The sequence below is a fragment of the Ranitomeya imitator genome, chromosome 2 (assembly GCF_032444005.1).
Source record: "Ranitomeya imitator isolate aRanImi1 chromosome 2, aRanImi1.pri, whole genome shotgun sequence".
NCBI lineage: Eukaryota > Metazoa > Chordata > Amphibia > Anura > Dendrobatidae > Ranitomeya > Ranitomeya imitator.
Genome location: NC_091283.1, coordinates 641716519 through 641741416, shown reverse-complemented (window position 1 = coordinate 641741416; position 24898 = coordinate 641716519). Strand labels below are relative to the sequence as shown.

The 24898-nt window shown below is 45.8% G+C and overlaps 1 protein-coding gene across 1 annotated transcript in view; it reads right to left on the bottom strand.

Moving 5' to 3' along the window:
- The window catches only part of LOC138666770 (zinc finger protein 420-like), a 163721-nt gene that overhangs the window by 40417 nt on the left and 98406 nt on the right, over positions 1–24898 (bottom strand). Inside the window, exons 9-10 of the mRNA XM_069754943.1 lie at positions 10321–10381; positions 2683–2822 (exon numbers count right to left, since the gene is read on the bottom strand). Of these exons, the coding sequence (XP_069611044.1) occupies positions 2683–2822; positions 10321–10381 (201 nt within the window). The remainder of the gene's footprint in view (positions 1–2682; positions 2823–10320; positions 10382–24898) is intronic.

Sequence of the window (24898 nt, the reverse complement as noted above, 5' to 3'; positions counted from 1 at the left end):
ATCCTAAAAGTAAAAAAAAAAAACAGTACATACTTACCTACAGCTGTCTGTCCTCCAGCGCTGTGCTCTGCTCTCCTCCTGTACTGGCTGTGAGCGTCGGTCAGCCGGAAAGCAGAGCGGTGACGTCACCGCTGTGCTTTCCGGCCGCTGTGCTCACAGCCAGTACAGGAGGAGAGCAGAGCACAGCGCTGGAGGACAGACAGCGGTAGGTAAGTATGTAGCGTTTGTTTTTTTTTACTTTTAGGATGGTAACCAGGGTAAACATCGGGTTACTAAGCGCAGCCCTGCGCTTAGTTACCCGATGTTTACCCTGGTTACCGGCATCGTTGGTCGCTGGAGAGCGGTCTGTGTGACAGCTCTCCAGCGACCAAACAGCGACGCTACAGCGATCCGGATCGTTGTCGGTATCGCTGCAGCGTCGCTTAATGTGAAGGGGCCTTAAGACTGGGATCTAATTAGTAAGATTTCTCCTTGTGGAAAGTGACATGCCAAGGCTGGAATGCCAGTATGATGAGACTGAAAACCTAACATAGAAACAAAAAGAACATATACCCTGCTGTAAGTAAAAAGCAATAGTGCATATAAATAACATTTGATACTTGGTAAACTGTTTTTGACAAAATACTATTAAAACCATCCCACGAGTGATAAGAGGTACCGAGTCTGGACAATCCTAACTAACTTCTAGCATTAAAACATTACCATGTGTCCAAAATGGCCTCAATGTGAATAAGGACTGGGTAGGACAGGAGCCCAACTATGGACATACAGTAATGGGAAGCTATAGAAACGTAGTTAAAAAAAAGTGAAGCCACTGAGTTCAAGAACCTAAAGCAAGACCAATAGAAATACATAGTAACATAGTAACATAGTTAGTAAGGCCGAAAAAAGACATTTGTCCATCCAGTTCAGCCTATATTCCATCATAATAAATACCCAGATCTACGTCCTTCTACAGAACCTAATAATTGTATGATACAATATTGTTCTGCTCCAGGAAGACATCCAGGCCTCTCTTGAACCCCTCGACTGAGTTCGCCATCACCACCTCCTCAGGCAAGCAATTCCAGATTCTCACTGCCCTAACAGTAAAGAATCCTCTTCTATGTTGGTGGAAAAACCTTCTCTCCTCCAGACGCAAAGAATGCCCCCTTGTGCCCGTCACCTTCCTTGGTATAAACAGATCCTCAGCGAGATATTTGTATTGTCCCCTTATATACTTATACATGGTTATTAGATCGCCCCTCAGTCGTCTTTTTTCTAGACTAAATAATCCTAATTTCGCTAATCTATCTGGGTATTGTAGTTCTCCCATCCCCTTTATTAATTTTGTTGCCCTCCTTTGTACTCTCTCTAGTTCCATTATATCCTTCCTGAGCACCGGTGCCCAAAACTGGACACAGTACTCCATGTGCGGTCTAACTAGGGATTTGTACAGAGGCAGTATAATGCTCTCATCATGTGTATCCAGACCTCTTTTAATGCACCCCATGATCCTGTTTGCCTTGGCAGCTGCTGCCTGGCACTGGCTGCTCCAGGTAAGTTTATCATTAACTAGGATCCCCAAGTCCTTCTCCCTGTCAGATTTACCCAGTGGTTTCCCGTTCAGTGTGTAATGGTGATATTGATTCCCTCTTCCCATGTGTATAACCTTACATTTATCATTGTTAAACCTCATCTGCCACCTTTCAGCCCAAGTTTCCAACTTATCCAGATCCATCTGTAGCAGAATACTATCTTCTTTTGTATTAACTGCTTTACATAGTTTTGTATCATCTGCAAATATCGATATTTTACTGTGTAAAACTTCTACCAGATCATTAATGAATATGTTGAAGAGAACAGGTCCCAATACTGACCCCTGCGGTACCCCACTGGTCACAGCGACCCAGTTAGAGACTATACCATTTATAACCACCCTCTGCTTTCTATCACTAAGCCAGTTACTAACCCATTTACACACATTTTCCCCCAGACCAAGCATTCTCATTTTGTGTACCAACCTCTTGTGCGGCACGGTATCAAACGCTTTGGAAAAATCGAGATATACCACGTCCAATGACTCACCGTGGTCCAGTCTATAGCTTACCTCTTCATAAAAACTGATTAGATTGGTTTGACAGGAGCGATTTCTCATAAACCCATGCTGATATGGAGTTAAACAGTTATTCTCATTGAGATAATCCAGAATAACATCCCTCAGAAACCCTTCAAATATTTTACCAACAATAGAGGTTAGACTTACTGGCCTATAATTGAACTGTAGTTTAAGGTGGTATACATGGAATGTGTATGAGGCCACATGGTAAGTAAGGTTTTAATGCTAGAGGTTAGGACTGTCTCAAATGGGTACACCTTGGATCTGGTGGGATGGCTTTTACACTCTTTTGATCAAAAACAGTGTTTACCAAGTACCCAATGTTACTCCCATGCACTACTGCTTTTTACCTTCTTATAGCAGGGTATATGTTCATCTTGTTTCTACCTTAAGAAAGCCAAAATTCATACACAGTAAAATGAAAATCCAAAATCCCACCCACAAATACACGCCATACATTCATATTTATCGATGGGTTGACATGATGCCACTGCTTTAACTATAGCACAGTCATTACAACTGACATAGGCCCAACTATTGTAGCCAGAAAATGACAGTCAAGGTCATGTTCAAGGATACCTCACCTCTCCAGTCAGCAGGTAGATGATTTCCAGGGTGAGGTTTAAGATCCTCTCAGCTATTTCTTTTCCGTCTATGTCCATTCTAGGTGAATCAGTCAGAAAAAGTACCATTGTATTGTGCAAAAGGACTGACCAGGGAGATCCTTTAATGAAATGGAAGAAGGTGGTATGAATTTTAGGATCACAAACAGAATGGGGGCTACTTTGTAACTACTGCCCTCTAGCCAATTATCATATATCGGACACATTAATAAATAGCAATATTTGCACATTTTCATGCAGTAGTAGCAGTATCATATCGCTATATTCCGTGCTTTGAGGATGTAAGTTCTTTGGCAAAGGGAGCAGTAAAAGGCATCCAACATGTCCTGTATATAGGGGGACACTTCAGATGTCCTGCATATAGAGGGGTGGTAATTGTTGCCTGCTTATAGAGCAGGGAAGACCTCCTGCATATAGGGAGACAGAAAAGACCAGGGCTGTGTAGTAGGAGTAATAGGCAAAAGAATTGGACTCCAGCTTTCATAACAAATACCATAAATTTTGGAGTATAAGTCACACCCCAGGTTTACATAGCAGAAAATAGGAAAAACATTTCCTAATAATTAACATTTACTACACAACACTACTGAATGTACTGTACATGCACACTCGGCACTACTGTATATATACACTGCTCAAAAAAATAAAGGGAAGACTTAAACAACAGAAGATAACTCCAAGTAAATCAAACTTCTGTGAAATCAAACTGTCCACTTAGGAAGCAACACTGTTTGACAATCAATTTCACATGCTGTTGTGGAAAGGAATAGACAACAGATGGAAATTATTGGCAATTATCAAGACACACTCAAAGGAGCGGTTCTGCAGGTGGGGATCACAGACCACATCACAGTACCAATGCTTTCTGGCTGATATTTTGGTCACTTTTGAATGTTGGTTGTGCTTTCACACTCGTGGTAGCATGAGATGGACTCTACAACCCACACAAGTGGCTCAGGAAGTACAGCTCATCCAGGATGGCACATCAATGCGAGCTGTGGCAAGAAGGTTTGCTGTGTCTGTCAGCATAGTGTCCAGAGGCTGGAGGCGATACCAGGAGACAGGCCAGTAAACCAGGAGACGTGGAGGGGGCCGTAGGAGGGCAACAACCCAGCAGGACTGCTATCTCAGCCTTTGTGCAAGGAGGAACAGAAGGAGCACTGCCAGAGCCCTGCAAAATGACCTCTAGCAGGCAACAACTGTGCATGTATCTGCACAAATGGTTAGAAACAGACTCCATGAGGATGGTGAGTGCCCGACGTCCACAGATGGGGGTTGTGCTCACAGCCCAACACTGTGCAGGACGCTTGGAATTTGACACAGAACACCAGGATTGGCAAATTCGCCACTGGTGCCCTGTACTCTTCACAGATGAAAGCAGGTTCACACTGAGAACATGTGACAGACGTGACACAGTCTGGAGATGCCATGGAGAGCCATCTGCTGTCTGCAACATCCTTCAGCATGACCGATTTGGCAGTGGGTCAGTAATGGTTTGGGGTGACATTTCTTTGGAGGGACGCACAGCCCTCCATGTGTGCGCCAGAGGTAGCCTGACTGCCATTAGGTACCGAGATGAGATCCTGAGACCCTTGTGAGACCATATGCTGGTGCGGTTGGCCCTGGGTTCCTCCTAATGTAGGACAGTGCCAGACCTCATGTGGCTGGAATGTGTCAGCAGGTTCTGCAAGATGAAGGCATTAAAGCTATGGACTGGCCCGCCCATTCCCCAGACCTGAATCTGATTGAACACATCTGGGAAATCATGTCTCGCACCATCCACCAATGTCACGTTGCACCACAGACTCTCCAGGAGTTGGTGGATGCTTTAGTCCAGGTCTGGGAGGAGATCCCTCAGGAGACCATCCGCAGCCTCATCAGGAGTATGCCCAGGCGAAGTAGGGAGATCATACAGGCACGTGGAAGCCACACAGAATACTGAGCATCATTTCCTTGTCTTGAGGCATTTCCACTGGTTAGATCAGCCTGTAACTTCATTTCCCACTTTGATTTTGAGCATCATTCCAACTCCAGACCTCCGTGGGATACTAGTTGTCATTAACATTGATCATTTTTAGGTTTTATTGTTCTCAACACATTCCACTATGTAATGAATAAAGATTTACAACTGGAATATTTCATTCAGTGATATCTAGGATGTGGGATTTTAGTGTTCCCTTTATTTTTTAGCAGTTTATATATACACATACAACTCTGCTACATACACACACAGCTCAGCTAAATCATGAAAGCACACAGTGTAGGAAATAAGTATTTCATCCCTTGCTGATTTTGTAGGTTTGCCCACTGACAAAGACATGAACAGTCTATAATTTTAAGAGTAGGTTAGGTTAATTTTAACATTGAGATATAGAATATCAAAAATAAAATCACATTGTATAAATTATATAAACTTATTGTTACTGCCAATATCAACAGTAACAGTAATGAGCCAGTAGCATATGTGGCACCACAGCCGGACAGGAAACACCGTTGATATTGGCAGTAACAGGAATGTATATGAACAACATATAAGAAATAGCAGGGAAACGCGCGTAGGGGAAGTGGCACAGTTGCTGTAGCACAGGTAAATCATGATTTAGGTCTCGCAGTATTACTTTATGTGTTATGTTCTTCTGACAGCACATGTTTACATGGAGAGTACAAGTACTATGCACTTTAGCTTTTGGTTAGTAATGCTCTCCAACTGTTGGGACTAGGATTCGTTCCCTGCTGTTATTTTTGTATGTTGTTCATATACATTCCTGTTACTGCCAATATCAACAGTGTTTCCTGTCCGGCTGTGGTGTCAAAATGTTACTGGCTTATCACTGAGCAAATAGGCCCACCTGCCTTTTTTTTTAATTGTTTTTATGCACTTTATTGTTAATTTTTGTAATATATGTGTTAATAAAATTCTGTATAATTAGTTTGTGATGCGCTACACATTACCTCATATACTTAAATATATTACACTTTTCATATATTTGATTTATCATTTATTGGGTCATGTTTACCATAGTATGGGATTTATTTTTGTGTGATACCGGGATATAGTGTACAGTTCTGCATATAGGGGATCGGAAGACTCATAGGGATATAGTGTATGGTCCTGCATATAGGGGAGCAAAAGATTCATACTGGGATACAGTCCTGCATAAAGGGGAGCAGAAGATGCATAGGGATAAAGTGCACAGTCCTGCATAAAGTTGAGCAGAAGATGCATAGGGATAAAGTGCACAGGCCTGCATAAAGAGGAGCAGAAGATGCATAGGGATAAAGTGCACAGGCCTGCATACAGGGGGGCAGAAGATGCAGAGGGGTATGGTGTACAGTCCTGCATACAGGGGGGGGGACAAAGATGCATAGGGATATAGTGTACAGTCCTGCATACAGGGGGGCAGAAGATGCATAGGGATATAGTGCACAGTCCTGCATACAGGGGGGCAGAAGATGCATAGGGATATGGTGTACAGTCCTGCATACGTGGGGGGGGGCAGAAGATGCATAGGGATATGGTGTACAGTCCTGCATACGTGGGGGGGGGCAGAAGATGCATAGGGATATAGTGTACAGTCCTGCATAAAGGGGAGCAGAAGATGCATAGGGATAAAGTGCACAGTCCTGCATACAGGGGGGCAGAAGATGCATAGGGATATGGTGTACAGTCCTGCATACGTGGGGGGGGGGGGGGGGGCAGAAGATGCATAGGGTTATAGTGTACAGTCCTGCATACAGGGGGGCAGTAGGTGCATAGGGATATAGTGCACAGCTATTCATACAAGGGGGGGGGGGCAGTAGATGCGTAGGGATATAGTGCACAGTCCTGTATACAAGGTGGCAGAAGATGCGTAGGGTTATAGTGTACAGTTCTGCATACGGGGGGGGGGGGCAGAAGATGCATAGGGTTATAGTGTACAGTCCTGCATACAGGGGGGCAGTAGGTGCATAGGGATATAGTGCACAGCTATTCATACAAGGGGGGGGGGGCAGTAGATGCGTAGGGATATAGTGCACAGTCCTGTATACAAGGTGGCAGAAGATGCGTAGGGTTATAGTGTACAGTTCTGCATACGGGGGGGGGGGGGGGGGGCAGAAGATGCATAGGGATATAGTGTACAGTCCTGCATAAGGGGGGGGGGGGGCGGAAGATGCATAGGGACATAGTGCACAGTCCTGCATAAGGGGGGGGGGCGGAAGATGCATAGGGACATAGTGCACAGTCCTGCATAAGGGGGGGGGGGGGGCGGAAGATGCATAGGGACATAGTGCACAGTCCTGCATAAGGGGGGGGGGGGCGGAAGATGCATAGGGACATAGTGCACAGTCCTGCATACGGGGGGGGGGGGGCAGAAGATGCATAGGGTTATAGTGTACAGTCCTGCATAAGGGGGGGGGGGGCGGAAGATGCATAGGGATATAGTGTACAGTCCCGCATAAGGGGGGGGGGCGGAAGATGCATAGGGATATAGTGTACAGTCCTGCATAAGGGGGGGGGGGGCGGAAGATGCATAGGGACATAGTGCACAGTCCTGCATAAGGGGGGGGGCGGAAGATGCATAGGGATATAGTGTACAGTCCCGCATAAGGGGGAGGGGGGGGGCGGAAGATGCATAGGGATATAGTGCACAGTCCTGCATAAGGGGGGGGGGGGGCGGAAGATGCATAGGGACATAGTGCACAGTCCTGCATAAGGGGGGGGGCGGAAGATGCATAGGGATATAGTGTACAGTCCCGCATAAGAGGGAGGGGGGGGGCGGAAGATGCATAGGGATATAGTGCACAGTCCTGCATAAGGGGGGGGGGGCGGAAGATGCATAGGGACATAGTGCACAGTCCTGCATAAGGGGGGGGGGGGCGGAAGATGCATAGGGACATAGTGCACAGTCCTGCATACGGGGGGGGGGGGGGCAGAAGATGCATAGGGTTATAGTGTACAGTCCTGCATACAGGGGGGGGGGGGCGGAAGATGCATAGGGACATAGTGCACAGTCCTGCATAAGGGGGGGGGCGGAAGATGCATAGGGATATAGTGTACAGTCCCGCATAAGGGGGAGGGGGGGGGCGGAAGATGCATAGGGATATAGTGCACAGTCCTGCATAAGGGGGGGGGGGCGGAAGATGCATAGGGACATAGTGCACAGTCCTGCATAAGGGGGGGGGGGGGGCGGAAGATGCATAGGGACATAGTGCACAGTCCTGCATACGGGGGGGGGGGGGCAGAAGATGCATAGGGTTATAGTGTACAGTCCTGCATACAGGGGGGAGGGGGCAGAAGATGTATAGGGATATAGTGCACAGTCCTGCATACAGGGGGGGGCAGAAGATGTAATAGGGAAACAGTCGTGTGTGTATATTAGACGGAGTGCAGGAAATACATGGGGATACAGTTTGCAGTCCTTTATATGGGGACCACAGCCCTGCACACGGGAGGGGGGCGCAGTCCTACATACAGCACTGTATACAGGGGAGCAGCAGACACATCCAGCATGCAGGGCAGAGACATAGGCGTCCTGTATAAGTGACCGTTCACACTGCCAGCACATGTGTGCTTCCATACCACACTCCTGCAGCGGCCGGGGAGAGGACGCTAGGACCCAGGATGTGAGGAAGGCTTCACCCGGCTCCGCGCACAAGCGCACAGCGGCCACCTACTCGCCAATATGACTTACTTCATGCCGAGCGCTCACCGCTGAGTGTTGGACATCACGTGACTCGCTGTATGTAAATCCTGGGCCCGTGCCACTTACTTTTACCAAAAGTAATATGGCGGCGGCGACGTCCTGCTTCCATATCAACGCGCATGCGCACAATAATACCCCTAGGAGGAAGACTTTACGAAAACTGTGCGATGTGCAGCGCCATTTTGTTGTGGTTTCAATCTATTGTCAAGGAAAGGGGGTTCCCGAAATACGCTCATCTCTTTAGAGCCCAATGTGCTCTGTTATTGTTTCCTTCATAAAAAATAAGCTGCATTTATTATTAAGGGGAAGTGACCAGCATATCTGTCACTCCATGCAGAGAAAGCTCCCCCAGTGGGTTATAGTCACCAGCGGGAAATTCGTAGGTCATGGAATCTTCACACCAGCAATTACTGGTCAAGACTCCTCGGTTAGGCTACTTTCACACTAGCGTCGTGTGACGGACGTCGCAATGCGTCGTTTTGGTGAAAAAACGCATCCTGCAAAGTTGCCTGCAGGATGCGTTTTTTCTCCATACACTTGTATTACCGATGCATTGCGACGTATGGCCACACGACGCATCCGTCATGCGACGGATGAGTCGTCTTTTGGCCCAAAAAAAGTTGCATGTAACTTTTCTTGTGCGTCGAGTCCACCATTTCCGTCCTCGCATGCGCAGCTGGAACTCCGCCCCCTCCTCCCCGGACATTACAATGGGGCAGCGGATGCGTTGTAAAACTGCATCCGCTGCCAACGTTGTGCTAATCAATCACACTGTCCGTCGGTACGTCAGGCCGACGGTTTGCGACAGCCCGTACCGACGGACTAGTGTGAAAGTAGCCTTATGATTTCTTTCTTTCATACCAAATGGAGACACACCAAGCACTTGGTAACCATACCTCCCAACTTTTTAAGAAGGGAAGAGCGACAAAGGTTGTGGCGAATTTGAGGCCACGTCCCTGAACACACCCATTTCATAACTAGTCACACCCCTATCCACGCCCCAACCACACATTTAGCACTGCTGATCACATTTTCATACACAATAATTATAAACAAAAAAAATAAATTTATTTGCAAGTAATGAATTAAAGCACATGTTACGCCCCCACTACTCTGTCTCTATTCTGTGCCCACTCACTTTTCTCCCCCCATACGGTCTCCTCACACTATTCCCCTCCCTCCTCATACTCTCTTCTCTCACATCCCTCCCTGTTCACCATACTGTCTCCTCATATATTTACCCCCTAACTTTCTATACTGCCTGCTCACACATACCAGACTACCAGCACTGTGTCTGCACACATCCCATTAGTCTCACTCCCCATACTCTGTCCACATACATTTTTCACATCTCTACTCACATACTGTGTCCACATATATTCCCCCGTTCGCTCCCCATACTGTCTGCACCCATCCCCCCATACTGTTTCCTCATACATGCCCCCAATTCCCCCGTACTGTTTTTTTGTACATGCCCCCCATTCCCCCTCAGTGATGCATGATAAAACTACTACTCCCTTAGTAGTTTTACTATTAGGGCTCATTTACACTTGCGAGGCATACGTCCGTCTCCCAAGTGCCGGCGCCAGAAGAGGGTTTTAACCTGCGAGACACAGACGTATGTCTCGCAAGTGGAAATGAGCCCTTACTGGGAACCTGCTCCTCACACTCAGCAAGTATCTGCACTGCCGACTATATACCAGAAGCATCACGTCACCGCTCTGTGCGCAGCATACACCCAGTACTTCAGTTATATACAGTCTGCTCCGTACTCCTCCTACACGCGGCTCCACTCTGTACACCTCGTACACACATGGCTCTGCTCCATACACACGCAACTCTGCTCCATACACCTCGTACACACAAGGCTCTGCTCCATACACATGTGGCTCCACTCCGTACACCCCGTACACACGTGGCTCCGCTCCGTACACCCCGTACACATACGGCTCTGCTACATCCACACTGTACTCTGCCTGAAAAGAGGAGACAATTGTGTCTTCTCGTCATGGTCCTGTATGCTCCATTCTGGCTGCTGTCTAAGTCCTCGTGTGTTCCTGCTTCTTCACTGCTGTGACTGACTGTCATGATATGCATGTACACTGTGACTCAGAGAGCACACAGGAACTGCTGATTCTGGAGGTCACTGTTCTTCTTGCTTTGCCTGCAGAAATTACCTCAGTCCAGAAGTAAGTAAGCTGGACGATGAGCTGAGCTCTCTCTGAACGACAAAAAGAGGGGGAGACAGAGAGGGCGTGTCCTGATAAAAGAGGGGGCGTGTCCGCTGCTTCTCACTAGTACAGTGCGGGAAAAGATCCCGGCCGGGACAGAGGGAAAAAGTCTCAAAATAAGGACTGTCCCGCTGGATCCGGGACCGTTGAGAGGTCTGGTAAAACTGATGAAAGCAGTGCCGAGCAGGCCTAAGCGTCCAGGGCAAACATAAGCGTCCGGTGCAGGTCTAAGCATGTGGGGCAGGCCTAAGCGTCCGGGGCAAACCTAAGCTTCTGGAGCAAGCCTAAGCATCCGGCGCAGGCCAAAGCATCCTGGGCAATCCTGGGCAAGCCTAAGCATCCAGGGTAGTAGGCGTCCAAGCTGAGCCCGAGCCAGGGTTGGTCGTGGAGACATCTCAGGCGGGGCTTATTCCTCCATATCTTTATAGGGCCCTCTCTCAATACACCCATTTTCTTTTGTGGGGTGGTGTGACTGTAAATTAGGGTGCCATCTCCTGCCATTCCAACTGTACGTAAAAACAAATTACACATTTTTACAAGCTTGACCTTGAAGTCCTTACAAATGCATGAAAGACAGTGTAAGAAGAATCAGTCACCGCAGGAGGCAGGGACTTGGAAAGTTCACTTTCACACTCGGAGCACGTAAAGGGGTTGTCCGGTCTAAAATGATAATTTTGCAGGAACTCCATGTAACTGCAGACTCGTGAATCCACACAGCGTACATACTGCTTGCTGTTTGGATTCCCCAGTGTCTGTGCCGGTAACGATGGTTACATGACTGCAAGTATGCAATGTGCATACTCCCAGCCAGAATCCGAATAGATTGTTTTGAGTCTTGCTCAAATACGCTTGCATTGAGCGTACCACAATTTCATTTGAGTTCAAACACAAAGCATAAGGAAATTAGTTTTTACTAGATTCTTAGGAATACAACAACAGAAGATACAGTTAGGGCCAGAAATATTTGGACAGTGACACAATTTTCGCGAGTTGGGCTCTGCATGCCACCACATTGGATTTGAAATGAAACCTCTACAACAGAATTCAAGTGCAGATTGTAACGTTTAATTTGAAGGGTTGAACAAAAATATCTGATAGAAAATGTAGGAATTGTACACATTTCTTTACAAACACTCCACATTTTAGGAGGTCGAAAGTAATTGGACAAATAAACATAACCCAAACAAAATATTTTTATTTTCAATATTTTGTTGCAAATCCTTTGGAGGCAATCACTGCCTTAAGTCTGGAACCCATGGACATCACCAAACGCTGGGTTTCCTCCTTCTTAATGCTTTGCCAGGCCTTTACAGCCGCAGCCTTCAGGTCTTGCTTGTTTGTGGGTCTTTCCGTCTTAAGTCTGGATTTGAGCAAGTGAAATGCATGCTCAATTGGGTTTAGATCTGGAGATTGACTTGGCCATTGCAGAATGTTCCACTTTTTGGCACTCATGAACTCCTGGGTAGCTTTGGATGTATGCTTGGGGTCATTGTCCATCTGTACTATGAAGCGCCATCCAATCAACTTTGCAGCATTTGGCTGAATCTGGGCTGAAAGTATATCCCGGTACCCTTCAGAATTCATCCGGCTACTCTTGTCTGCTCTTATGTCATCAATAAACACAAGTGACCCAGTGCCATTGAAAGCCATGCATGCCCATGCCATCACGTTGCCTCCACCATGTTTTACAGAGGATGTGGTGTGCCTTGGATCATGTTCCGTTCCCTTTCTTCTCCAAACTTTTTTCTTCCCATCATTCTGGTACAGGTTGATCTTTGTCTCATCTGTCCATAGAATACTTTTCCAGAACTGACCTGGCTTCTTGAGGTGTTTTTCTGCAAATTTAACTCTGGCCTGTCTATTTTTGGTATTGATGAATGGTTTGCATCTAGATGTGAACCCTTTGTATTTACTGTCATGGAGTCTTCTCTTTACTGTTGACTTAGAGACAGATACACCTACTTCACTGAGAGTGTTCTGGACTTCAGTTGATGTTGTGAACGGGTTCTTCTTCACCAAATTAAGTATGCGGCGATCATCCACCACTGTTGTCATCCGTGGACGCCTAGGCCTTTTTGAGTTCCCAAGCTCACCAGTCAATTCCTTTTTTCTCAGAATGTACCCAACTGTTGATTTTGCTACTCCAAGCATGTCTGCTATCTCTCTGATGGATTTTTTCTTTTTTTTCAGCCTCAGGATGTTCTGCTTCACCTCAATTGAGAGTTCCTTTGACCGCATGTTGTCTGCTCACAGCAACAGCTTCCAAATGCAAAACCACACACCTGGAATCCACCCCTGACCTTTTAACTACTTCATTGATTACAGGTTAACGAGGGAGACGCCTTCAGAGTTAATTGCAGCCCTTAGAGTCCATTGTCCAATTACTTTTGGTCCCTTGAAAAAGAGGACGCTATGCATTACAGAGCTATGATTCCTAAACCCTTTCTCCGATTTGGATGTGGAAACAATCATATTGCAGCTGGGAGTGTGCACTTTCAGCCCATATTATATATATAATTGTATTTCTGAACATGTTTTTGTAAACAGCTAAAATAACAAAACTTGTGTCACTGTCCAAATATTTCTGGCCCTAACTGTATAAAGGTGTTGATGAATTTACGTGTCAAAGCCCAGGATCTACTATATAATTGTCTAAGGGTCACTTCAGTCTGTCTGTCTGTCCTTCTGTCACGGTTATTCATTCGCTGATTGGTCTCGGCAGCTGCCTGTCATGGCTGCCGGGACCAATCAGCGACGGCCACAGTCCAATTAGTCCCTCCCCTACACTCACTGCCCGGCGCCCGCTCCATAATCCCCTCCACTCACCGCTCACACAGGGTTAAGGTAACGGCCCGCGGTGTAACGCACTCCGTTACCGCCGCTATTAACTCTGTGTGTCCTCAACTATTTACTATTGATGCTGCCTATGCAGCATCAATAGTAAAAATATGTCATGTTAAAAATAATAAAACAAAAAACCTGCTATACTCACCATCCGCCGCCTTTCCCGCTCCTCGGGATGCTCCCGGGACCGTTCCATTGCAAGCGGCAGCTTCCGGTCCCAGGGCTGGTGTGCGACAAGGACCTGCCGTGACGTCACGGTCATGTGACCGCGACGTCATCACAGGTCCTGCTCATACCAGCCCTGGGACCGGAAGCTGCCGCTTGCAATGGAGCAATCCCGGGAGCGTCCCGAGGAGCGGGAAAGGCGGCGGATGGTGAGTATAGCAGGACTTCAACGGGCCTTCGGAAGGTGAGTATATGTTTTTGTTCTTTTTTAAGTCTCTATACTACGTGACTCTGTGCTGTATACTCCGTCGCTGTGCAATATACTACATAGCTGGGCAATATACTACGTGACTGGGCAATATACTACGTGACTGGGCAATATACTACGTGGCTGGACAATATACTCCGTCGCTGTGCAATATACTACGTGACTGGGCAATATACTACGTGGGCTGTGCAATATACTACGTGGGCTGTGCAATATACTACGTGGCTGGGCAATATACTACGTGGGCTGGGCAATATACTACGTGGCTGGGCAATATACTACGTGGCTGGGCAATATACTACGTGGTTGGGCAATATACTACGTGGCTGGGCAATATACTACGTGGACATGCATATTCTAGAATACCCGATGCGTTAGAATCGGGCCACCATCTAGTGTCTATATATGCAGTTTGAGCGGGTTAATGTTACTGACAGATTCCCTTTAACCCCATAAAGACAAATGATTGACATAGCACGTCATAAGCAAATGTCAGTTCTTGCCTCAGGATGTGTTATACCTGTCATGGAGTAAAACTGCCACTGTGTGGAACAAGGAGCAAAAAACAAATAATAAAAAAATATATATATAGGGTCTTATCTGAGTATGAATGAAAAGATTGAAAAAGTTTATGCTAACCTGGTAGCGTTGTGTTCACACAACTACATCAAGGCATAGAAGTACAGCTGCTGTAGGTCCACGGGTCTTCTAAATTGTAAGTTAACAAAATGGAATTAAAATGTGGATTTTTGCATGCTGCTGGAGAGTAAGTGTAAATCCAGGATACACAAAGATATTATTCTGGTTTTAATTATTGGTTTTAGTCAATGCATTTTGAAGTTCTCCAAACTTCTTCCTCAGGATTTAACCACACGTACAGGTGGCAAAATGTAGATAAATTTAAATAAGTGAAATAAAAAAAATTGGAGCCGAGAAGACACATTACATGTTAAAGTTTAATAGTTGCCATTTTTGACCATTCTATTGAAGCAAAATGTTTATGAAAAGAAAGGATTTTATCTAATATATAATTGCCTAGAATACTACTTCCTGCAATTTGTGCCAACTTCCGTGGCTTTGTCCGGAGCTAATGTGCGGAGCTAATGTCTGGAGATTAATTGCCTAGAATACTACTTCCTGCAATTTGTGGAAACAGGAACACATGGGCTACTTGCACAGTGAACAAGTCTGTATGATCATGTTCACACACCACCAAGAAACCTGAAGACACAAAAGAGAATAGTAAAACCAAAAACACTCAGTCCTAACTAATGGATTTTTCCTCTCTGAACCCTGTTCACACAGGTTATATACAGATGATCAGGTTTTTAAATACATCAGATAGGGATTGCATACATTAGTTAGGACTGCTCTGATGGGGGTATACCGTGAAGATTGGTAGAGCAGCTTAGTATACATTTTTTGCAAAAAACGTATCAACCAAATACCCTGTTTTTTACATCTTTTACTAGCACTTGCGGATTACTGCAACATTTTTTCAAACTGAGTGTTTTTGGTTTTACTATTCTCTTTTGTGTCTTCAGGTTTCTTGGTGGTGTGTGAACATGATCATACAGACTTGTTCACTGTGCAAGTAGCCCATGTGTTCCTGTTTCCATAATTGTTCTCTTGTGTCTACAAGACTGGGGAGTTCCACCACTCCTCTTGGGCTATCTGCACAAAAGCTGTTCTACCCTGTATGCACACATGGATTTTTCCTCTCTGAACCCTGTTCACACAGGTTATATACAGATGATCAGGTTTTTAAATACATCAGATAGGGATTGCATACATTAGTTAGGACTGCTCTGATAAGGGTATACCGTGAAGATTGGTAGAGCAGCTTAGTATACATTTTTTGCAAAAAACATATCAACCAAATACCCTGTTTTTTACATCTTTTACTAGCACTTGCGGATTACTGCAACATTTTTTCAAACTGAGTGTTTTTGGTTTTACTATTCTCTTTTGTGTCTTCAGGTTCCTGCAATTTGTGCCAACTTCCGTGGCTTTGTCCGGAGCTAATGTCCGGAGCTAATGTCCGGAGCTAATGTGCGGAGATAATGTCCGGAGCTAATGTCCGGAGATAAGTGACGTCAACAGTGTCCAGTGTCTGATTGGTTGCCGCCTGCTGCGAGCGACCAATCAGAAACGTGCCGTACTGTGACACACTCCGTCCGCCATTTTGGTGTGATTTTTGAATTTTTACCTCACAGCAAGTTTCTACTGCGTGGAGGCGGGCCCAGTGACGTTGCTCTTCAAGCTCCTGCCGAATTTCGTCAAAAAAATGATAATACCATTTACCAAAACTATATATATTTAGTTGTGAAGTGGTTCAGTGACATTTTCACACCAATTTTGAACTTTTGTTTGGTGTTTTCTCCATATACTGCCTATTATTTTTGTTCTTTCTTACTATTATTTATTAATTGTATTATTCTTACATTTGAATAAATAAAGTATATATGGATTCTAGACTCCCGATTCTTTAGAATCGGGCTGCCATCTAGTATAAAATAAAAACTTACTATATGTTTAAAAGTGGTGCATTCATATATGTGAGAAATATATATATATATATATATATATATATATATATAAAAAATCTTACTTTTAAAATCAAGTCTGCTGTTAATAAAATATGCTGGATTCAAACTCATGTTATCTTCTTTAGAGATGGGAGAACCGAACAGTAAAGTTCGGCGTCTGTACCGAACACCTACTGTTTGGGCATGGACACCGAACACTGACTTCACCTGTTCGGGTTCGGCTCACGGTGCTAGCGGGGATGTCATCGCAGTTCAGCCAGGATGGGAACAGAGCCTCAATGACCGTAGGTACCCTCTATGACGTCACCTCCAGTCACTGAAGCTGTGCTCGCAACAGCTTATTCACCAGTGGTTCTCAGCCTGGACCGTACAGGTTGAAAACTGTTTTTCCCCTGGACATGGATTACGGCATGGGACAGAATGACGGACAGGTATGGTATATTGTTGTTTTATTATTTTTGGTTTATTACAGGAGATCGATGGCTTCGGTGGAATTTGGCGAGGTCCTAAGTATGGTTTAATAAAGATTATTAAAGGAGTCTGTGTCATTTTTTCAATTTAAGGACATTATTCTGGCTGTGTCTTTTTTTATAATACAACTATAGGATTAGTAATGGATTGGTGTCTTATAGACGCCTCTCCATTACTAAGCCATGGGCTTGATGTCACCTGACAATACAAAGGTATCAACCCCACAAATATTAACCCTACTTGCCATCGCTACAGGGCAAGTGGGAAGAGGCGGGTGAAGCGCCAGAATTGGCGCATCTAATAGATGTGCATTTTCTGGGAAGCTGCGGGCTGCTATTTTTAGGCTTGGGGGAACAATATCCATGGCCCCTTACCAGCCTGAGAATACCAGCCCCCAGCTGTCTGCTTTACCCAGGTTGGTTGTCAAAAATGGGGGGAACCCCACGCCATTTTTTTTTTTTTTTTATTCATTTAAATAATTAAAAAATACGGCGTGGGGACCCCTCTATTCTTGATAACCAACCTTGCTGAAGCTGACAGCTGAGGGTTGCAGTCCCCAGCTCTTGAGTTTTGACTGGCTGCTTAACAAAAATACAGGGGAACCTATGCCAGGTTTTTTTTTTTTTATTATTTACAGTGCAGGAGCGGCAGATGAATACTCCCATCTTTCCCCTCCTGCTCTCGCTGTTATTAGCGACAGCAGGTTTCAGATAATGAGAGTAGTCAGTTACACCAGTGACTGGAGGTAATCTTTATACCTCCGATCACAGCTGAGCGCTCACGCTGTCTTTTGACAGCGTAGGAACCTTGGCTCTCTGACCGGTGGGGATGATTTCACCACCGATCCGAAGTGAATGGGGGACTGGGTACGGTTTTGGTACCCAAACTTTTTTAAACTGTTCAGCCGGACCTGAATATCCAGGTGTCCGCCCATCTCTAGTCTTTTCTTAATGCCAAATTGCAGGATATTTTTTCAGTGAGCCACAGCTAATAGATGTGGTTTAAATAGCTAGTTGTGAATGACTGAAGGTGATTTAGTATCTGGTAAAGGATAAAAACTATTGTAATCTAATATTTAATAAAAGTAATTAATAGCTAAAAAAAATGGTGTGGTGATATGTAATAATAATAATAATAATAATCTTATATAGCGCCAACATATTCCGCAGCGCTTTACAGTTTAACAGTTTCAAACACAACAGTCATAAGTAACAATGTTGACAATACAATAATTAAAGCAAAATAAGACGACCCTGCTTGTGAGAGGTTACAATCTACAATGAGATGGGGAGATGCAAAGTACAGGTGTGTAATTACAATGATGTATTTACAGTGATGGTCCAGCCATCTTCAGGGGGTGGGGGATAGGTGGAAATAGTGAATGGGCTACACACACAAACATAAAATGACTTTGATTAGGGAACGTGATAGGCTGCTCTAAACAAATGTGTTTTGAGGGAGAGCTTAAAAACTATGCAAATTGTGGATGGTCCTAATATTTTGGGGTAGAGCATTCCAGAGGATTGGCGCAGCACGGGAGAAGTCTTGGAGACAGAGGTGAGATGTACGGATTAGTGCAGAGGTTAGTTGAAAGTCGTTTGCAGAGCGCAGAGGTCAGTTAGGCCGATAGACATAAATAAGGGAGGATATGTAAGGGGGTGCCGCACTGTGGAGAGCTTTGTGGGTGAAATGGGCAGCCAGTGTAACGACTGGCGAAGAGCGGACGCGTCCGAGTAACGATTAGCTAGATGGACAACATTGGCTGCTGCATTAAGGATAGACTGGACAGGGGAAAGTCGAGAAAGGAGGAGGCCAATTAATAAAGCATTGCAGTAGTCCAGGCGGGATTGGATCAAGGCGACAGTGAGGGTTTTTGTTGTTTCCATGGTGAGAAAAGGGCGGATTCTAGAGATGTTCTTTAGGTGTAAGTGGCACGAGTGGGCAAGAGATTGTATTTGGGAGGTGAAGGAGAGATCGGAGTCAAACATAACACCCAGACAGCGCACCTGCTGCCGGGGCGTTATTATAGTGCCACCCACGGAGAGGGAAATGTCAGCTTAAGGCTACGTTCACATTTGCGTTGTTGTGTGCTGCGTCGGCGACGCAATGCACAACGCACGCAAAAACGCATGCAAAACGCAGCAAAACGCTGTGTTTTGTGATGCATGTGTTCATTTTTATAGAGCAAAAAAAATGCAACAAGCAGCGTCCTCTGCGCCCTGACGCTTGAGCCCAAAAAATGCATGCGTCACAAACCGCAACAAATCGCATGTCCATGAGCCCCCCATGTTAAATATAGGGGCGCATGGCGCATGCGTCGCCGCGGTTGCGCCTGACGCACCGCAAATGTGAACGTAGCCTTAGCAAGGTTAGTAGATGGCGGGAGCAGAAGTAGTTCAGTTTTGGAAAGATTGAGATTCAGATAGAGGGCGGACATGATGTTGGAGACTGCAGACAGACAGTCAGTGGCATTCTGTAGTATAGCGAGGGTAAGGTCAGGAGATGACGTGTATAGTTGTGTGTCATCGCCATAAAGATGGTACTGAAAGCCAAATCTGCTGATTGTCTGTCCAATTGGGGCCGTGACGAGGGAGAAGAGAAGGGGGCCAAGGACTGAGCCCTGTGGTACTCCGACAGTGACAGGAAGAGATGAAGTGGAGCCAGAGAACAGAACACTGAATGAGCGGTCAGAAAGATAGGAGAACCAGGAGAGAGCAATGTCCTTAATGCCTAGTGACTGGAGCCTAGAGAGTAGGAGAGGGTGGTCGATAGTGTCAAAAGCTGCAGAAAGGTCAAGAAGAATGAGCAGAGTGGTCACCGTTCAATTTTGCTGTCAGAAGGTCATTGGTCACCTTGAGGAGTGCAGTTTCTGTCGAATATAGGGGGCGGACACTGGACTGTGAAGGGTCTTGGAGGAAATGAGTGGAGAGGTAACGGGTAAGGCGGGAGTAGATCAGGCACTCCAAGAGTTTAGAGATGAAGGGGAGATTGGAAACCGGTCTGTAGTTATTTGTGCAGGATGGGTCGAGGACGGGTTTCTTTAGCAATAGAATAATGACAGTGTTTGAAGGAGGAGGGGAAAATGCCAGAGGAGAGGGAGAGATTAAAGATCGTAGCTAAGGGAGTTGTGATGACTGGAGAGAGAGACTGGAGGAGATGTGAGGGAATGGGGTCGGTTAGTGCATGTAGTCAGACGAGAAGAAGAGAGGAGCTTGGAGATTTCTTCTGTGATGGGACCGAATGTCGAGAGTGAGCCAGGGGAGATGCAGGGAGGGATGGGAGTCACTGCACTTGGTGTCTGGGAGCGGATTTTCTGACGGATATTATCTATTTTCTCTATAAAGTGGGAGGCCAGGTCATCAGCACAAATGTCTGTGATGGGGCTTGTGCTTTTGGCCTGAGGAGGGAGTGAAAGGTGTCAAAAAGTTTCTTGTGGTTGTGGGATAGTGAGGAGATCAGAGTGGTGAAGTAGGTCTGTTTAGCAAGGTGCAGGGCAGAGTTATAGGTTTTTAACATAAATTTGAAGTGTATGAAGTCTTCTGTTGTGCGAGTTTTCCTCCATAAGCGTTCAGCACACCTAGAGCATCGCTGGAGAAATCGGATTTGTGATGTGAGCCAGGGCTGTTTTACTGTGTTTGGAGGTTCTGAGGGTGAGGGGAGCTACTTGGTCAAGGGTGCTTCGAAGAGTGTCACTGAAGTGATGTACAGCCAAATCAGGACAGGAAAGAGGAGATTTGGGACAATGAGGAGTATAGGAAGTCTGAAAGTGTGTGAGGGTTAATAGCATGTAGATTTCTGAATGTGTGGTAGGTAGGAGAGTGCTGGGGTGGGCAAGGAATTGTGAGTGTGAAGGAGAGAATGTTGTGGTCAGAGAGGGGAAGCAGTGAGTTACCTAGGCAGGAGATTGAACAGAGCCGGACAAAGACCAGGTCAAGGATGTTACCGTCTTTTTGTGTTTCAGAGGTTGAGAGCTGTGAGAGGCCTACAGAGGTGGTTAGTGACAGGGCCGTATTTAGAGTTTACGCTGCCCTAGGCACTTTTAGTGCTGCCTCCCCCTTTGGCACTATCGGCAGTGACTTTTTCAAAAATCGCTGATGTGAAAGTAGCCTTTTGCAGCAGATCCGGCAGTTTTTCTGCATCTGCCGCATAACAGATCACTTACGGCAACACTGCGTTCAGCCTCATTCATTCCCTATGGGAATTGCGGACATTTGCGGCACTTGCCGCAATCTGGCAAATGCGGTATCATACCACCCACCTTTTGAAGGGAAAGAAGGACAAAGTTTGCGGCACGCTTAAGGCGCCGCGGCAAGTTTTAGGCCATGACTGACCACACCCATTTCACAACTAGTCACACCCAAATCCACACCCATTTAGTACTGCTGATCATACTGTTTCATAAACAATAATTATAAACAAAAAAATATGGCCACACAGTGCTCCATACTGTATAACGACCACACATGATGCTCAATACTGTGTAATGGCCCCACATGATGCTGCATACAGTATAATGGCCACAGTACTCTATTCTGTATAATGGCCCCACATGATGCTCAATACTGTATAATGGCAACACAGTGCTCTATACTGAATGGCCACATGATGCTCCATACTGTATAACTGCCACACAGTGCTCTATACTGTATAATGGCCACACATGATGCTCCATACTGTATAATGGCTACACAGTGCTCTATACTGTATACTGGCCACATATGATACTCAATACTGTATAATGGCCACACAATGCTCCATACTGTATAATGGCCACACAGTGCACCATACTGTATAATAGCCCATGATGCTCAATACTGTATAATGGCCACAGTGCTCCATGCTGTATAATGGCCCCACATGATGCTCAATACTGTATAATGACCCCACATGATGCTCCATACTGTATATTGGCCACACATGATGCTCCACACTGTATAATGCCCTCCTCCCATCTCTTATGCATGGCTCATCTCCCCCCTCCCATCCTGTATGCATGGCTCATCTCCCCCCTCCCATCCTGTGTGCATGGCTGATCTCACCTCCCCTCCTCCCATCCTGTATGCATGGCTCATCTCACCCCCCTCGCCTCTCATCCTGTATGCGTGGCTCATCTCACCCCCCGTCCCATCCTGTATGCGTGGCTCATCTCACCCCCCCTCCCATTCTGTATGCGTGGCTCATCTCACCCCCCTCCCATCCTGTATGCGTGGCTCATCTCCCACCCTGTATGCATGGCTCATCTCCCCCCTCCCATCCTGTATACATGGCTCATCTCATCCCCTTTCATCCTGTATGCGTGGCTCATCTCACCCCCCTCCCATCCTGTATGCGTGGCTCATCTCCCCTCACTTCCTGTATGCATGGCTCATCTCCCCCCTCCCATCCTGTATGCATGGCTCATCTCATCCCCCCTTTCATCCTGTATGCATGGCTCATATCACCCCCCCCATCCCATCCTGTATGCATGGCTCATCTCACCCCCCCTCCCATCGTGTATGCATGGCTCATCTCACCCCCCCCTCCCATCGTGTATGCATGGCTCATCTCCCCTCCCCTCCTGTATGCATAACTCGGCTCCCCACTCCCATCTTGCATGTGAGGTCTTGTTTTTTTCGGGACGAGTTGACATTTTTATTGGTACCATTTTCGGGCACGTGAAATCTTTTGATCACTTTTTATTCCAATTTTTGTGAGGCAGAATGAACAAAAACCAGCAATTCGTGAATTTCTTTTGGGGGGGTGTTTATACCGTTCCACGTTTGATAAAATTGATAAAGCAATTTTATTCTTCGGGTCAGTACGAAACACAGCGATACCTCATTTATATATTTTTTTTACGTTTTGGCGCTTTTACATAAAATAGATTTGATATAAAAAAATTATTTTTGCATCGCTCTATTCTGAAGACTAACTTTTTTATTTTTTTGCTGATAATGCTGTATAGCGGCTCATTTTTTGCGGGACAAGATGACGTTTTCAGCGGTACCATGTTTTTTTTGTATCCCTCTTTTTGATCGCGTGTTATTCCACTTTATGTTCAGCGGTACGATAAAGCATTTTTTGCCTCTCTTTTACAATGATCACTGAAGGGGTTAACTAGTGGGACAATCTTATAGGTTGGGTGGTTACGGACGCGGCAATACTAAATATATGTACTTTTATAGTGTCAGATCGCGGTTGATCGCATATGACGTACTATCCCGTCGAGGGTCAGATAGGCCCAGGTCACCTTGACGGGATAGTATGTCTAAGGTCAAAAAGGGGTTAAAGACTAACCGTTATTTTAATTATTTCATAAATCAATAGAACACATGAAAATAAGCAACTTTGTAATATATCTTTTCAGATAAATTTGCTTCTTTCTCAGCCAGAATTGATCAATTAATCATATGAGAGGATCGGAGCACAGAGCACCGACACTCGGCTCACGCTCCCAGCAGTTTTTTCTGAGGATGCCAGACGTGTGACAAGTCCACTTTTTTGATAATCTATAGTACCTTGATGTATTCCTTAGTATGCACGTGCCTTCAAGATATATCTTCATTTAGGTGTAGTTTGTAAATCTGTACAAGTCTCAGGTGGAGTATATTGATCAGTTTTGAATCGGCTTTTAACGTCTTCCTAAGTCAAGCGCAGGTGTATGCTCCACCCACGACACCTGCCTCTAACATCAGCGACTGGAGCTGGCTCCAATCACTGCTGTTTAACCACTTAAACTTGACTTTGGCATTTAAAGAAAATCTGTCAGCAGCATTTTACAAAGTAAAGTACAGACAGGGCCATACTGGCATTGTCATGCCAATTAAAATGATACCGAAGATGAAAAAATCTGTGTTGATTTTCTCTATTCTTTGAAGTTTTTCTATTCATAATTTCACGCATCTGGGCGGATTTGTGGGTAGGGTCTTCTGCATTGTTCCCTCTTCTCCACTGTGTCTGGGTGTCTTTTGTTATTCTTTATTTAAATTTTGTGCCAGCGCCATCCTAGACGCGAGGGGTTCTTGCGTAGATTGAGCTCTTGGAAGTCTACAGGAAAATTGTGGCTGCACATGCGTAGATTGCTTAGTGGCACCAGTACCATTTTACTGATGCCACCTATTAAATCAATCTGCGCAAGTGCCACCCGCGGCTAGGAATAAATTATGGGTTTCAGTAAAATGGTGCCATTTTACGGTGGACTTCCAAGAGCTCAATCTGCGCAAGCGCCCGTGGCTAGGACAGCACAGGCACAATATCTATATATATATTAAAGGCATCGTGATTACTCGCTAATCCCGCCCCCTGCACAGTAGCTCCGCCCCACCCCATTACCACACATAATCCCGCCCCCCACCCCATTACCACACATAATCCCGCCCCCCACCCCATTACCACACATAATCCCGTCCACACACATAACCACACAAGGCTCCGTCCCCACACATTACCACACGATGCTCCGTCCCCACACATTACCACACGAGGCTCCGTCCTCACACATTACCACACGATGCTCCGTCCACACACATTACCACACGATGCTCCGTCCACACACATTACCACACGAGGCTCCGTCCTCACACATTACCACACGAGGCTCCGTCCACACACATTACCACACGAGGCTCCGTCCTCACACATTACCACACGAGGCTCCGTTCTCACACATTACCACACAAGGCTCCGTTCTCACACATTACCACACAAGGCTCCGCCTCCCCACATTACCACACGCAGCAATTCAACCACTTCAGCCAAGGTAAACGTACATTTAATTGCATAATCACCAGCAGCGTTAATTAGATATCAATGAGCATCCCGAGCGTTAGCTGGCTGGAAACCGCTAGTTTTAAATAAAGAATAAGAAAAGACACCCAGATACAGTGGAGAGAACGGAACAAAGCTGAAGACCCTACCCACAGTCCCGCCCACAGGTCTGCCCTAATCCACGAAGATAGGAATACAAGGAAACTACGAAGATGAAAG